The sequence below is a fragment of the Lodderomyces elongisporus genome, chromosome 1 (genome assembly GCF_030384665.1).
Source record: "Lodderomyces elongisporus chromosome 1, complete sequence".
Classification (NCBI taxonomy): Eukaryota; Fungi; Ascomycota; class Pichiomycetes; order Serinales; family Debaryomycetaceae; genus Lodderomyces; species Lodderomyces elongisporus.
Genome location: NC_083673.1, coordinates 2295660 through 2312402, shown reverse-complemented (window position 1 = coordinate 2312402; position 16743 = coordinate 2295660). Strand labels below are relative to the sequence as shown.

Genomic DNA, 16743 nt, shown 5'->3' with positions numbered 1-16743 from the left:
ACATAATTTATATAGCTTATGCAACCATCAATAAAATGTCATGGTTCAAAACAAAAAGTTTAATCTTTCCCTTTGGTTTTTCAATGATGCGTATATGCACGTATTGAACTATTTATAAGTACATATTAGTACATTCATAAGGTTGCCAATAGCGATTGAAATTAAAGAGTTTCAATTAGTATTTTTTTCAATTACAAATAATTTATTTTATACAGCAAGAGTGTGTGAAGATAAAAGCATGAAATGGTATGAATAATACGAGTGGTAGTACTAGTTGAGGGAAGCAAAACAAAGAACAAAAAGGTGAAAAAAAAACCATGTATTGAAAGACAGTCAATCAAAAGATCACCATAAGCGCTACCGAAAAATCTGAGAAACAACCTTTTCGTTAGTAGTAGACATTAATATTGCTACTAGCCTTGTCCTATCTAATCACCAACGATAACACGATAATGTCACAGTCGAAAGCAGGGCTCTCACATGGCTCCTTTATAAGTCATGATAATCAGCAGGATTCAGGAGACAATTTGTTAACGGCTTTGGTTTCTGGCTGCACAGCAGCAGCTTTCACAGCAACTGTTACTTACCCGTTTGATTTTATTAAAACCCAACAACAAATGAACAACGACGCGTATATGAAAAAGTTCAAGATTCCTGGAAACTATCCTAGTACGTTAGGTCAGCTTTATAAAGGTGGAAGTGCTTTGGTTTTAGGGAGTATTATGAAGAATGGAACCAGATTGATATCTTACAATTGGGCAACAAAATTTATGGCCATTGATTCGCATCATGGACAAACTAATAAGACCACTGCACCTAGAATTGTTATTGCTGGTATCATGAGTGCCACTATAGAAACCGCGTGGCTTGTACCATTTGAGAATATAAAAATTACCATGATCCAAAATCAATCTTTGAAAAATGAACTTTTAAGAACAAAAGATATTGGCTATGACATTACTGGCCATAAGGTTGGCCATGGCCATGGTCAGCACCATAGCAACCCCAAACAGAGTAAGCCAATATTTGCCAAACAATATTGCTCACCGAACGCATATTACACGGCAGAAATAATTGATCAAAAAGTCAAAAACAAGACGAGATTTGCTCCTCCCAAATCGAAATTGTTGAACCAAATTGAATCGTTAAAAGCTTACTACAACCAGCATCCATCTTTAACATTGTTTGGTACAGTGAAGGAAATATATCGCCTCAAGGGCATTAGAGGGTTTATGGCTGGTACATTCATTACTTACACCAGACAGATTGCCATATCATGGGTATGGTTTTCGTCATATAATGCTGTTCGCCAGCTCGTCAATCCTCAGCTGTCCGAAAACGCATGGTTTGGACAGAAGCACACGGCAATTCAGCTGATAGCATTGCACATTTTCTCTTCACTAGCTGTAATAACAGTTACCCAGCCGTTGGATGTTATCAAAACCCACTTGCAGCTGAAAAACGGGAAATCTATTTATAGAGATTCTTTGTCTACAGCATACAAGATATTTGTGAACCAGGGGCCATTGGCCATGTTTAAGGGAGCTCTACCAAGATTTGTGAAGGTCTTGATTAGCGGAGGTATGACAGCTACTGTCTATGAATACGTTGAAAACATAGTTAACGCGGCTGGTGGCCAAAAGATGTTTAGAGACGAATAGATAAATGACTGTGTACTAACTAAAACTTTAATTCTCTTTGTTTTCTATTTTATTTTAGTATTATAGTTGTTGTTTTTTAGAATTTGTTGTTTTTTCCCCCCTTTCCTTCCCTTTTTTTTTGTTCTTTTTTTCTTTCATTTTTCAGTGTATACCGGTATAAGCACTTCCCCGCTTTTGTGCATAACGCCATTGAATGACTTGGCGAGTAGACCGCCTCCAAAACTTGGTTGGCTGAATGCAATTTGATGCCTGGACAAGATTTTTCCATATACTGAATTCTTCATGACACACTGCAACAACGAGCCTGCTAGGCCATGATTTCGCCACTTTGGGGCAATCCAGATTCGTGAGATTCCTATGCAAAAACCATCCAATTTACGGTCAGGGACGATTTTTTGATTTTTTAGTATCAACCATTGCGCATGATTAATGGAATCTGTTGTGCATATTCCTATAGCCTTGTTGTCAAGCACAAGAATAAAAGCCTTGCTTGAATCAAACGCAAGCAGGCGCCACTGTTTAGAGTCATCAGCTGCATTAAGCTCTGTATTGACCATTTTCAATATCTCTTCAACCTTGGAAACCTGTCTTTTGTTCTGTTTATCAATGGTATGTATCACAACGCGTTTCGTTTCACGCGTCACAGAGCTTTTCAACTGACCTAGTTTAGAACTCTTTTTCAGCAGCACAAGAGTAACCGTCTCCAAAGACTTGCTTCCAAGTGTCGCTGTCCAATTAATACCGCTCATAAAATCTGAATGGTACTTTTTGTGAACCGAAGCGTCCACAGAAACCAGTGGATTATACGTCATATGACAAGTGGAACACACTTTTTTAGTCCAGGTTGGTGAAATGTTGAGCACTGATTGCACATTTCTAGTTCGGGTTGATTTCCCTTTTCCTTCGCTTATCATGTCATAACAGCTTTGTAATCCCAGTTGTTTGCCACTGGTGTTTTGATATTTTGGTAAAAGATGTGTAACATGGCTCTAGTATATATCTTTTGCAATCTGAAAAAGTCCTATGTACATCCTATTTGTTTTTTTCTCCCCTTCTTTCTGTACTGTTTTCCTGTCCTTTTTTTTAATTTTTTTTTTTTTACTTTTTACCTTTTTACCTTTTTTGAGCTTCACTTTTGTATCTTCCTCGCGATTACTCGGTTTTCTTTCTTCTTGTTCTCACTTTACAGTTGTCGTACCACACCCCGGATTTTATCAACACTCCACGTTATTTTACATATATATATATATACCACGAGATAAAATTGTTACCAGTTACGATGGCTTCTGAATACGTCAATCTTTTACCAAGAGATGGTAGATGGAAACAACAGATTACAGATTTTTTGACAGAGGATGTGCCATCTTTTGATTTTGGAGGCTTTGTCGTTGGCTCTAAACCAGAAACTGCTTCATTATATATGAAACAAGAAGGCTTGATTTGTGGTGTACCGTTTGCTGCAGAAGTATTTAAGCAATGCGATTTACAAGTTAAGTGGCATTTTGATGAAAAAACTTTTGTAACTCAAGATGAACTTAATCAGAGCGGTGGGAAGATTGTTGTTGCGACTGTCACCGGAGCTGCCAAGAACATCTTGTTGGCCGAGAGAACAGCTCTTAACTTGTTGGCTAGAGCTTCTGGCGTAGCGACTCAATCTTTCTTGACAAAGAAACTTGCAGATGAAAATGGATACACTGGTTTAATTGCCGGTACACGTAAAACCACCCCTGGCTTGAGATTATTGGAGAAATATGCCATGCTCGTTGGAGGAGTCGATACACATAGGTATGACTTGAGCTCGATGGTAATGTTAAAGGATAATCACATTGCATCTACAGGTAGTATCACTCATGCAGTTGAAAAAGCCAGATCTGTTTGTGGTTTTGCCGTTAAAGTTGAGGTGGAAGTCAGCACTGAGAAAGATGCTAAAGAAGCCATAGATGCTGGTGCAGACGTTATTATGCTTGACAACTTCAAAGGTGAAGAATTGGTTAAAGTTGCTCAGAGCTTAAGAGAACATTATCGTGGCAGCAACAAGGCATTTTTGTTAGAATGCTCAGGTGGACTTACATTAAAGAACCTCAGCAGCTACCTTTGCAATGATATTGACATTTATTCTACTTCCTCGATCCACCAAGGTACAGGAATTATAGACTTTTCATTAAAGATAGACGTGAAATAACTGAATATATAGATATGGATGCATGAATATATGTATATAAATGCGTTACAATGAATAGGCTCATTGTTATTCTAGCGTATTGATGACACACTGCTTAGCTCTATGCTTTTAAATCCTGAATTGAGACCTAGAACTGCATTTACATTGCGCATGGCGCTCGTTGTTTCCTCATTAAGTGTTTGTTTTGGAAATTGTGGCAGCAGTGGCAGTAGCACCAGCGATTCTGCCTCAGCGTCAACTTCGGCGTCAACCTCTGTTTGGTGGCGAACATCACTGCTGCTTGAAATGATCCTATTTCCAACCAGAATACCTGAATTAAGAGACGAGCCACTTGCTATACTCAAATCACGAAGAAGCTCGGGGTTCACACGATGTGGTATACTATTATTATGATTATGGTTATAGTTATGGTATGGATTACCAATTGATGGTAACCCTTTTACAGGTGGCACAGAATGTTTGCGTCCAAAACACCTAATTGCTCTTATATGACTATCCTTGCCCTCTTGATGATTGGCTAAAATGAAAATTTTCACCATAAAGCATTTGAGTACGCCATCGTTTCGAATACCATTGAAAATAATATGTGACCACCCTATCGGCTGATTAAAATTCACAGTGCACACATCAATTAAATCCCATCCTTCACTACTTCCAGCCATAATCTTTATCTTGCTTGGTGTGTAACTTTCATCTAATGAATAATTGGTGAATATCGATATTCTTTCTAATGCCACCCTTTTGATGAATTGTATAGTCACAGAATGGGGATTACTCAAATGATTGTTGGTAAAAGCAGAGTTGTTTGGGTTCGTATTGTTTCCGCCATTACTGCCATCACTTTGCCAATAAGTCTCAGGACTATCATCGCGCAATTGTGATAAACCAAATCCTGGCTTAAATGAACTCAATTTCCATGTCGCCAAAGCTGACAAATCCACCAACTGTAAACTCTCCAATTCTTCTAAACCTTTTGTGTAATATACTCGCTGCACCTGCTCCAAACTAGGCTGAGAATGCGATTCATCTGCATTGATCTCGTTATCGTCATCAACTTCATGCTCCAGTGGGCGATGATGCAGCTGCTGGTAATGATCTTGATTATGATGATGATGATGTTGTTGTTGTTCTAGTTGTTCTTGACCAACACTTGATGTAGTGCCATGACTTAGCATATCATGATCGGTATCGTTGTCTCTAATCTCTCTTTCCGAACTCATACCATCGATTATATTCGATTCATTGACATGTTCATCTCCTTCTTCGATAGTCAAGATGTTCTGCAGCGGGTACGTTTCCAGTGTTTGCTGCATCAGACGCAGTTGCTGCCTTCGATCCTCTGTAGTCATTATTCCTTCCCAAGTCGATCGTTGCGTGTCAGGAACAATTGTAGTAATTCCTGTTGCCAGTCCACCAATTCGACTAAAACTCCCATTGAATCTATCATCAGCATCATCAACTTCATTGAAATCACTGGCATCAATAGGATCATCTGCATCAACAACATTGTTTTCCAAATCACCGCTATCGTCACCATCGCCACCATCGCCACCATCGCCAATAACTCTACTTGCAAGAAGCCCCGCGCCAAGTCTGCTAGTCCCGTTCACGTAATAATCATCGAGCTCCTCCTCATCCTCTTCAATCAGTTGCATAAAGTTATGATGGTGTATTCTACTAGCTTGTTCGTCTGTAAGTACACCCGATCCAAGAGAACATCGTATCTCTTCTGGGGTATATTGTGGCTGCATTTGAACCTCGTGTTGATTAGGATGAGGCGTTATATCAAAGTATGGTCCTACGTGCGCCAAACTTGCATCGTCTGCAGAGGGCGTAGTTGACAGCGGAATCAGAAGCCCCAGAAGTGCCAGAAGTGCCAGAAGTGCTACTGGTGCCGATCCTGGTGCGTGAGCGCGTGCCGGTATTGGTGCTGATGTTGATGCTGATGCTGATGCTGGTGCTGGTGTTAGGGTTAGTGTTGGTGGTGGTGGTAAATTCTGATCTTGTGCACGTTCAGCTTCTTCACCTGCATCTGCATCATGCGAAATAAAGATTGAACTGGTATTGGGACTATTTGAATGTCCCACACTTGATCTGTCCCAGTACCCTGAGGAGTTCATGGTCTTGTATATACCTGAGTTTAAGGCATATCAATAGTTTACGATAAAAAAGGTAAATGTAGTTTGGGGAAGACACGCGCGTTTATCTACATTGGCAAACAACCTCCTATTTCCCCTCAGATCAAGAAGTAAAAAAAAAAAAAAAAAAAAAAAAGAAAAAGAAAGAAACTAAACCCAAACTTAGACTTAAACCAAAAAGAAAGGTTCAAACACCTAAAGTGAACACACTATTCTCAGACGCGTGCACTGCAAATATCAAAATAAACTCTCGAGGAAATTAAAAAGACAAGAAACAGGAGTTGAATTACAATTGCACATGTTTATATCCACTGCTATTGAATTTAGCCAAACCCAGTACGGCAGAGTCTACAAAAAAAACAAAAACAAAAACAAAAACAAAAACAAAAACAAAAACAAAAACAAAAAAAAAGAAAAAGTAAAAAAAAAGAAAAAGAAAATAAAAATCAAATTCTAATACTGAGTTATTTTTTTGATATAAATGACAAAGTTAAAAGTTCACAGTTCACAGTTTACAGTTGAGCAGCATGCTTTTTTGCATTTTTCTTTTGCTTTTTCTTTTGCGATTTAGACATCGGCTTCTCTGTTTCAGTTCCTGTGGATTCAGTTTGACTAGCAATGTTTTCTTCTTCATCCTCTTTTTCTTCTTCTTTTTCCGTAGAATCATTTTGCTCATCGTCCAAAATTGTGGTTTGTGGTTTTTTTTCCGCGACAATGGCACCCTCGTCTGCCTTCGCATCCTCAGCGCTAGTAGAGTTTATAGCAATCTTTTCGGGCCCCTTATTATCGACTATCTTATCCAGTTGCTCAACTGATTCACTGGAAACTGCCCCGTTCAGCAGTGTCGTATTCTTTTCAGAATCTTTATCAACTGGCTTTAGATCAGCTTTTTCTTCATCCTGCTCCTCCTGCTTTTTCTCCACCACTTTCGTCTCCTCCTTCTTTTTCAAATCGTCGACGGTCAACTCCTCCAAATCGTCACTCAAATTAGTCTCTTTAGCTGCTGAATTTTCAGCCATTGAAGTTTGCTTTTTGGCATCGATGATTGTTTCCTTTGGGATTGAAAAGGTGCTTGAGCTCTTGTCCAAATTGACTAATGGGCTTGGAACGGGGGTCTTTTTCCTACTATTGGTATTACTATTGGTGTTACTATTGTTAATAGCCAAGGAGGATGATAAACTTGCAGTGGAGTTGTTGTTTGACATGTTTCTTCTCAAGTTCTGCGTGGAACCGTTTCTTGATTGAATCATCGGGCTATTTCTACCTGAGTGCGCTGAGGGGTGCGTAGTTTTCTTATGAGGCCTTTGCGGTTGATAAATGGTTTGAAAGTTCTCGTTTAATCCATATCTTTTCAAAGCTCTCTTTTTCAATACTTCAATGTAATTTGGTCTGCCTCTGATTGAACCTTTACCAAATTCCTTGCCATCCTTGTCGTAGAAACTAAGTTCACCTTGATTTTCTTCTTCGTCGCCAATCATGTAATCCCCATCTCTTTCAGGCGAAAGGTATCCCAATTCTTCCAGGTATTCTGAAGAGTCAATAAGGAAATTTCCAGCTTCTAAATCCAGTACAAACGAAAAGATAAAGTCTTGTAAATTCTGGGCAATCACTAATTTCGTATCGAAATCACGTCCAAATAAAATTATTTGACCCCATGTACCCAGCGGACCAGGGTTCAAGTCCATAGCAACTTGATTGCCTGTATTATCTTTAAGCAAAACGATCCAACCTCTATTGAAATATTCAGGTTGTATTGAGTTAGGAGGTATTGAACGTTGGTGGTTCATGAAAGTACTTGTCTGCTGCTGCTGCTGGTGCTGCTGCTGCTGGTGTTGGTGCAGACTACTGCTACCTTCCTTAGCTTCGACGCTTGCTTTTGCCTGTTGAAGTTTAGCTGCTTGCTGTTGAGTCTCCAATCTCTCTACGACTTTGTTCCACATCATGTTTTCCTCTACAATGGTCTCCAAGTCCAAGAGCACCAAGCCCATTATCAACCCAGTAGGTTTCCCGCCTCTAAGTTGGCCATCGTGTCTTTTGTAAAATTGTCTAAAGTCCTCGGGCAAACTTCGCGAGCCGCACCTCAAGTCCAGAAGGAATTCATTCAAGTCGGCTGAAGTGACTCCATCATTTAAGTTGTCGTCGAGTTCGGGGTACTCTTCATCGATCCAATGCTCAATTCTGTCCCATAATGAGTCTATTGAGGGGAGTGGTGGTAACCCATTGGAGTCAAAGTTCTGCATAGGAACATCTTGGATCTGTGTCTGTGACGACTTCATACCCGGTCTATAAAATCCAGCCGAAGTGTCATTCAACGAGGTTGTCGAGGAATTTATATCTGGGTTCAATTGCAACATCGAACCACCCGAGATCCCATTGGGCAATTGACTTTCACCAGTAGAAGCATTTCTATACGGTGAATTATATGATGCGTAATGATCCTGCGTAGTTATCGAGTGGACAAAGGCCTTGAAATTATCAAGAATACCCATTTTTTTTGGTTTGGTTTGGTTTGGTTTGGTTTGGTATGGTATACTTCTTTTTTTTTTTTTTTTTTTTTTTGTTTGTTAAGCAAAAGGAAATCCTTCGTGTATCAAAAAATTAATAAAAAAAATAAAAGAAAGAAGAATAAAAAATAAGTTCAAGTGTGTTGTTTAGTATATTGCTTTCTCCTATCCTGAAGCTATGTAGAAATAGAAAAGAAACGATCTTTTTCTTTAAACCGAGTGGAGTAAGTAAGTAAGTAGGATGTGGTTCAAAATTTGAAATAATGTGAGACAAGGACGATATAGAAATGGTGTCGTGTATTAAGGGGGAGAAAAAAAATCGATTTGAATGTCTGGACCTAATGGAAAGTTGATTAGTCTTTTAATATTTTGATATTTTTGCCCTTAACTGCAATTGCTTCACCTAATTGAGAATAACACAAGGGTAAATTCTGTAAATTCTGAACTAATCTCGAACGTATAGGAATTAACCAAGTCAGATGATATATATGTATACCAAAAAAAAAAGAAAAGGATTTGATAAACAACAACAAATGAGTTCCGACTATTTGTAATATGAAATGGAAATAACTTTGTCTCCAAAAGAACAAAAAAAAAAAATTAAAAAAAATAAAAAAGGAAAAGAGAGCAAGCATTAAAACCGTGACAATGTCGTGACTTGTAGCAATTCCAGTATCGAACAAAAATACCAAACAAAAAAAAAAGAAAAAAAAAAAGAAAAAGAAAAAAAGAAAAACAAGGCTCAATAGATGCGGTCGTGTGAAAGCGTCAAAAATGGACCTGGTCAAAACTAAGCGTGAGAGACGGAGCGCGGGAAGCAAAAAAAAAAAATAAACAAAAAAAAAAAAAAATTTGTTTGCTCTCACGGAAAGCCAGACGAAAAAAGGTATGTTCTCATTACTAAAACACAATAAAACATTTGGGAAGGGGAAAAGACGAATTGTCGCAGGGCAATGTCGCTAACATGAGGGGAACCGATTATTTGACATAGTTTTGTATTCATGATTCGCGAGAGATAAATGAAAAGATACAAAGTCATGTGACTTTGCTTACAATTAGGAATACAGAGATTGACTAGACTTATCTAGTTTAATAAAAAAAAGACAGTTTCGATTAATACAATACCTCAAAGAAAAAGTAACAAAGTATCTATATTCTTCTAACTTTTTGCTACTTGGTTCCTACTTGGTTCCTACTAAGTAAGTACTCCCCAACAACTTCCCCGAAAAAGTCCAATACTAAGTCTCTGTTCTCTAAATTGGTGAGCTTATCAACAGCATTAACAATATCAAAGTTGATCTTATCAGAAACTTTCGAGTCCTGCTTATAGTCAGCATTCTTCAACACTTGATCTCTAATCCAGTGTGCGGCAGTAGGAATTTGTCCACTAGCACGTTGTGATATCAATAACAAATAATGCTTCAATTGTATAAGCGCTGAAGCACATTTGGAGTTTTGGCAATGCTCGCTCTCTTTAGGTACCAATTCTGTAGCAATTAGTTTAATAACAAGTCTAATGAGACCAGGATGTTTGCCATCACCATTGATAATGTCGTTAATCGAATACCTCTGGTTGAAACCATAATCATCGACATCATTAATCTCTTCTACAGTCTTGCCATTGCACCCTTTTGTTTCCGCATCATTGAGTATTTTTGCTTCATGTGTCTCTTTTGCTTCTTTTGAGGCTAAAGATCCATTTATCAACCCATTTTCTCTTGACGAAGGTGATGTAGATGTTGCCGACGTTGATGACAGCGATGCAGGCGAAGATGAACAACAAGATGAAGATGATGCAGATGATGCAGATGATAAAGAATGCGGTGCTTCTCCATTGAGTACAGCTAGACTGCTGCTTGAATTGTACCCATTCAAATATACAGCACCGTTGTCCAATAGAACATCATTGCCTTCGCTCAAGTACCTATCAAACCATGAGAAATCGTACCCAATAAAGTCGCGATAGTTCAATCCCCACGAGTCCAAAGATTTGAACCAAAACTTCTCATTCAATACCGAATCAACATGATGAGCTAGTTTCATATCGAGTTCTACTTTCAGCAATGGTGTATACAAATTGGGCTTGAACTTGATAATCGCTTTTGATAGCAAACTGATAAATGTCAGGTATGCGGCATTCTCAAAATCTGTGATTTGTATCTCCATTGGTCTAAACTCAACCCTCCATCCAGGTCTATTGGTGAAATCTATCGTACCATTCGGCGTCCTCTCATACAATGCTGGCGGCTTAAATCTAATTGTTTGCCAGTTTGTACTTTGCAAATTTTCAAAATGATCATTACTCAACTCATTGTCTTGATGCAACCTCTCGCTAAAAATAACCAATGGGTCACGTATGAACAAATGCGCAAAATGATTTGCCAAATATTTGTCAAATTGACCCAGCTTATCTTGTAGCAAACGATCGTATATTTTGCAATTGATTGGGGCATTGGTGTCGTTATACTCCTCCTTGAAATACTTGGTGTCATACCCGCCGTCTCCAAGGTAGTTATCAACAGAATCATACCTTGATTTTGGTACTCGCTGGATTGGCTTACCGTCTTTTGTAAAAAGATTATGCAAATTACCTGTGTTGCTCACACCATGCTGGTTGATACTCAATTTCTCATCCTTATCTATATCAAGTCCGCCAAATAAATGATGGCCCTTGTACGGCTCCTCACCCTTTTCAATAAATGTTCGATCATCAACGGCACCACAAATAACATTCCACCTTACATCCTGATCAACCAAATAACCTTTGAAGATGGGGGCTGCTGCAGTAAGACTCAACAATATAGGTGCAATTGGTACCAATGAATCATACAAGTAGCGTGCCTCGTTGATATTGGCTGCTTGCATAGTGATTTGCAAACAACTGGATCCCATTCCAAACCCCATGGAATCCATGTATACATACCCTGGTTTTGATGCACCAAGAAATGGCTCCTGATCGCTCTTGAATAATTGTCTATTTGCAGGAATCGAGTCATCCAATAACTTGGTGTGTTTATCAGGGAATATTGGTAGATTGATTGCCACTTTGTGGCCTTTTCTCTTTCTAATGTTCGCAGTCAAGGTGGGGAATCTAGCATGGCGGTTAATGATTTCGTCAGGTAAAAACAACGATTGTGATGCTGGTCCTATAGCTTTTGCTGAAGGTGATGTGAAATTGGGACATCCCATTCTTGGAAAACTTGTCAACGTTAAGGGCTTGATATTTTTCGGTAATTCTTCAGAGCTAATTTTTCTTCTCTTGACCATATTCTCTTCAACGTAAACGTAATCCTCTAATTTATTCCCATCGTATGGTCTAAGCGGTGTTCCTTCAATCATATATCGTCCATACTCCGGGTGGAAAGACACATTATTTTTTTGGGCATTTGGTAAACCCTTTTTCGCATCATTTAAATCGTCCAATATGTAATCCTTATCGATGGCCAACTTCGCAGTGTGATGTTCTTGATCAACATCCACCAACATATATTCAACTTCGTCTCCCCAAAGAAACTCGTCATTCTCGCGGTTGTAATGTTGCTTAAAGATGTTTATGAGCTGTGTGATTCCATTGTCGCGTACATGCTCATTGTATTTTTTAGATTCGTGCCAATCTAGTGGAGTTCCCAAGGATAGCAAGCCCATTTGGTGTTGTTTAAAGTCTTGTCACAGATGATGCAAATTGCGGGAATTGTGGAAACTGTGGCAATTTCGAAAAATTTTGGAGTGTGGTTGAAAAAATTGAGTCTAATATGTGCCTGGAATTGAAACAGATAGATGTATATAGGTGACCTAGTTGCAAAATGGAGGGTGTTTTTTTTTTCCAACAACCAGATGGAAGAATTGGTGACAATTAAATTGTTGAGGAGAAAGAAGGAAAAAATAAAAAGTATTGTTGATACAAATCTCCAACACTGGAATCCCTAATCACTCTTAGTGTAGGGTGGTGGCAGTAGTAGTAGTAGTAGTAGTAGGAATAGTAGTGATCTATGGGACGGAAAACGGTGAACTTTTGACTCTGCTTTTGGGGCGGTTTCTGCAAGGTAAAAAAAAAAATAAGGAATTAATATATATATATATATATATATGTAATTTGGAAATTAAAAAATATAAATTAATAAACCAAAAAAAAAAAAAAAAAAAAAAAAAAAAAAGGAAACAGAAATTTCGTGAGTAACCTTATCTTAGCTCCTTCAAGCGAGAGAATGAGATGAGCAAGGGTTGTTGTTATGGGAAAGGCTGGAATGGAGTATATGTATATATATGCTGCGTTTTGTTTGAGTAAACTTGCAAACTCTTGAGGTAATTCACTTACTCTTTTATAAAGATTACAAATGAGATATTTGTATATAGCTCAGATTGCGTGAACGATGGTGTATATGCTTCCCGCTATCACTTCTCTTGCTATATTGTGATAATAATGTGAGATTTTTACCACAAAATGGAAGGAAGGAAAATTTTAAAAAAAAAAAATTAAAAAAAAAAAAGAAAAAAAAGAGACGGACAAACAGAAAATCTTACTAATCAACTTTTCCAACACCAACACATTTTGCACTTGAAGCTCATATCCACGAAAACACAGCAAACTACTCACAATACCCACAATACTTAAAAACTTTCCACTTATATATATATAAAAGCTTTACTGGCAAGCAATAACGGAAAGTAAGTGTGGTATTATCTTTACTTCCTTCTCCCTCCCATTCTTCTTCCTCAGATTTTGCTTCTCAATTGTTGTCCTTTCAACAATTTTTTAATTACCCATTTTCAAATACTACTACACTAAATCTTTTTGTTTTATTCCGCTTATTTTCTCACCATACATTATAAAGGGGATCCTGCTCCTCTTTTATTTTTGTCTTTAATTGTTGTGGCTCCCGAACTTACAAGAAGAATATCTTTACATCTGCTCATGACATTTCACGTGACCTCAAACATATATGGAAAAAAAAAAGGAATATACAATTAATTTAATTGATTAACTAATTGATTAATTAATTGATTAACTAATTGATTAACTAATTGATTAACTTAATTGAAAAAAAATAAAAAAGAAAGAGAGAGAGAGAGAAAAGAGAGACAAAAAAAAAACTTCTTTTTTTTGTCACATGTTTTGTAGAATCGAAATGCCGCAGCTCATACACGCATAAAACCTCAGTATCGGTCCGGTTTGCTAACCACATTAGGAATAAACTACAAATACTCTCACGTAATCATCAATATGATTCCTCTCTTCTTTCTCTGCGTTTTTTTGACTTTTGTTTTCCGAATTGATCTTTCTTCTTTGTATTACTATTACTATCATTATTATTATAATTATAATTATAATGTTTGTTGTTGTTGTTTTTTTTCTCAATCTAAAAAGAAAATAAGAAAACTATACAGTCAGTCCTTTTTTTAGTACAAGCCCTCTGCATTGTTGACAATGCATCCCTCATCGCTGCTGTTTTTCTTCTCTACAAGCTCACCAATAACCAAGGCATCTTTCTCTCCAGCTTCGCTTAAGCTCTGTAACACCTTATCCACATTCTCCTTTGCAACAATCAACACCATACCGATGCCCAAATTGAATGTCTTCAAGATATCATCTGTAGGAACTTTACCTTGCTTGCCAAACCATTTGAATATCTCGGGTACCTCCCACCTGCTGATATCGACTTGGGCTTGCAAGTTTTTGGGCAACGCTCTTGGAATGTTTTCAACCAATCCACCACCAGTGATGTGAGCCAACCCAAGAAGCAAATCCTGTTCTATACTTGGCAAAAGCTGTTTAACGTAAATCTTTGTTGGGACCAAAACTTCTTCACCAATGGTCTTGCTAGTATTCCATGGTGCAGTAGAAGTATACTCGTAATCACTTATTTCAATGATTTTACGCACTAACGAGAACCCATTGGAATGGATACCATCCGATCTTAACCCAATGAGCACATTTCCTGCTTTCATTTCCAGAACTTTAGGCAAAATCTTATTCTTGTTCACAGCTCCCACTGCGGTACCATTGGTATCATAGTGACCTTCGTCATACATTCCTGGCATCTCCGAGGTTTCACCACCAACCAATGCACAACCAGCTTGAATACAACCATCAGCAACACCTTCAACAAACTGAGCTGCGATATTAATATCCAATTTACCAGTAGCAAAATAGTCAAGGAAGATCAATGGCTCGGCACCTTGTACAACCAAGTCATTGACATTCATTGCAACCAAGTCGATACCCACTGTATTGTGGATATCCATAATTTGTGCAATTCTCAATTTGGTTCCTACACCATCTGTAGCAGCAACCAAAAGAGTTTCTGCCGTATCATATCCAGCGGCTTTCAAATCAAATAATCCTCCAAAACCACCAATATCGGAATCGGCACCAGCTCTCGAAGTAGACTTGACCTTGGCCTTGATGGTTTCAACAAGCAAGTTACCGTTGTCTACTGAAACTCCTGCATCGGCATAAGTAACACCTTGAGTTTGGTCCTTGACAAATTTGTCTGCATCACGGAACGCTCTGTGTGCAATATCTTTTCTATTGTACTTGTTATTAAATGTGACATGGTCAACTCCAACATAAGCCTTATCGACAGACTCTCTCAAGGTTTCGGCAATTGCGGTAGATGCAATAACTCTTCCACCACTAGTAACAACCTTGCCATCTTTTTCACTGGTACCTGCGTGGAAAATAAATGTGTCTTTCGGTAATGGCTCTTTAGTAACGATTTCGTCACCTTTGTTGTATGCTTCTGGGTACCCGCCTGCTGCCATGACAACAGTTGTTGAAAACAATGGCTTGGTGCTGATCTTGACCGAGTCCAATCTATGCTCTGCAGCAGCGAGCATCACTTGAGCGAGATCTGTATCATCACTAAGCAATGGCAATACGGTTTGTGTTTCTGGATCACCAAACCTCACATTGTACTCCAATACTTTTGGTTTTTTGGTGGGTGTTAACATAATACCGGTGAACAAAACACCAGTCATTGGAAACCCATCTTGTCTCATACCGTCAATTGTTGGCTTGATGATCTCCTTGTCGATCTTTGCAAGAATCTCCTTTGTTGCAATTGGTGCTGGGGCATATGCACCCATTCCACCAGTGTTCAAACCCTTATCGCCATCGCCAACCCTCTTATGGTCCTGGGCTGCGGGTAAATTGTAAAAAGAGTAACCATCAGTAATTGTCAAGATACTCAATTCGTCACCTTCAAGGTACTCTTCAATAACAATTTCATCACCTGCATCACCAAAATTTTTATCCACCATAATTTCATTCAATCCTTTTAATGCCTCTTCCTTGGTTTCGGGAATCAAGACTCCCTTTCCAGCGGCAATTCCATCTGCTTTCAAAACAATCTTATAGTCAACTTGTTCGATATGTTTCTTGGCATCTTCAACGTTGGTAAAGTTTTGATACCTTGCAGTTGGGATATTGTGTTTCTTCATAAAGTCTTTTGAAAAAGCTTTTGATCCTTCCATGACGGCGGCTTTGGCACTTGGTCCAAACACGGGGATACCTACTTTAGTGAAAATCGATGTGATTCCATCAACCAAAGGTTGCTCGGGGCCGGGAATCACTAGATTGATATCGTTTTTCAAAGCAAACTTTTGCAATTGCACAAAATCTTTTTCCGAGGAGCCAATTGGAACATTGGTGACTTTTGATGATTGGGTGGTTGTTCCTCCGTTTCCTGGTGCAACAAAGATGTGCTTAACGGTTGGTGACTGCAATAGTCTCCAAACAATGGCGTGCTCTCTACCACCATTTCCAACAACGAGTATATTGAGGGACATTCTTATTGATTATAACTGGTGAATGGTTTGTTGGTATTAAAATGGTAAAGAAATAGGATGAGGATGAGGATGAGAAAGAAAGGAAAAGGGGGGGGGAAAAAGTGTAGGTGTGTATATGGATATATATATATGAATAAATATATATATATATGTGTGTGTGTGTGTGTGTTTGTATGTGTCTGTGTGTAAAAATTAAAAATATTAAAACACTCAAGCCCTAGAGATTTTGTTATTTGATTCGATTCAATTCGATTCGAGATGTTTGGTTGCAACAATAAAAGAAAAATGGACTAAATGGACCAAATTTATCAAATTTACCAAGGCCATACAATATTACCCTGACTCCCTTTCTCTGTTCATCTTCTCATGCATCCACTTCTTTGTGGTTGTTATTTTTCTTCTTTTTCTTCTTCATGTGTAAAGGCTGGGGGGATAAAGAGAGAGAGAGAGAGTAAAAAAAAGTGATGGGT

At 38.3% G+C, this 16743-nt stretch overlaps 7 protein-coding genes across 7 annotated transcripts; 2 read left to right on the top strand and 5 right to left on the bottom strand. All coding sequences in view use genetic code 12, as the record gives it.

Moving 5' to 3' along the window:
* Positions 1-452: 452 nt before the first annotated feature.
* PVL30_000832 (uncharacterized protein) lies at positions 453-1661 on the top strand (the record flags this gene model as incomplete). The annotated part of the gene is made up of 1 exon (XM_001528294.2): positions 453-1661. The coding sequence occupies one exon, from the start codon at positions 453-455 to the stop codon at positions 1659-1661; it is 1209 nt and encodes a 402-aa protein (XP_001528344.2).
* Positions 1662-1795: 134 nt separating this feature from the next.
* PVL30_000831 (uncharacterized protein) lies at positions 1796-2575 on the bottom strand (the record flags this gene model as incomplete). Its single annotated transcript, XM_001528293.2, has 1 exon — positions 1796-2575. One exon carries the CDS (start codon positions 2573-2575, stop codon positions 1796-1798), a length of 780 nt encoding a protein of 259 aa, XP_001528343.2.
* Positions 2576-2940: 365 nt separating this feature from the next.
* On the top strand, positions 2941-3843 carry BNA6 (nicotinate-nucleotide diphosphorylase (carboxylating); the record flags this gene model as incomplete). Its single annotated transcript, XM_001528292.1, has 1 exon — positions 2941-3843. The coding sequence occupies one exon, from the start codon at positions 2941-2943 to the stop codon at positions 3841-3843; it is 903 nt and encodes a 300-aa protein (XP_001528342.1).
* Positions 3844-3914: 71 nt separating this feature from the next.
* PVL30_000829 (uncharacterized protein) lies at positions 3915-5963 on the bottom strand (the record flags this gene model as incomplete). Its single annotated transcript, XM_001528291.2, has 1 exon — positions 3915-5963. One exon carries the CDS (start codon positions 5961-5963, stop codon positions 3915-3917), a length of 2049 nt encoding a protein of 682 aa, XP_001528341.2.
* A 530-nt stretch (positions 5964-6493) lies between these two features.
* SMI1_1 (Cell wall assembly regulator) lies at positions 6494-8470 on the bottom strand (the record flags this gene model as incomplete). The annotated part of the gene is made up of 1 exon (XM_001528290.2): positions 6494-8470. The coding sequence occupies one exon, from the start codon at positions 8468-8470 to the stop codon at positions 6494-6496; it is 1977 nt and encodes a 658-aa protein (XP_001528340.2).
* Positions 8471-9655: 1185 nt separating this feature from the next.
* Positions 9656-12130, bottom strand: GCS1_1 (Zn finger-containing GTPase- Activating Protein for ARF; the record flags this gene model as incomplete). Its single annotated transcript, XM_001528289.2, has 1 exon — positions 9656-12130. One exon carries the CDS (start codon positions 12128-12130, stop codon positions 9656-9658), a length of 2475 nt encoding a protein of 824 aa, XP_001528339.2.
* Positions 12131-13882: 1752 nt separating this feature from the next.
* PUR25 (Bifunctional purine biosynthetic protein PUR2,5) lies at positions 13883-16273 on the bottom strand (the record flags this gene model as incomplete). Its single annotated transcript, XM_001528288.2, has 1 exon — positions 13883-16273. One exon carries the CDS (start codon positions 16271-16273, stop codon positions 13883-13885), a length of 2391 nt encoding a protein of 796 aa, XP_001528338.2.
* Between the last annotated feature and the right edge of the window lie 470 nt (positions 16274-16743).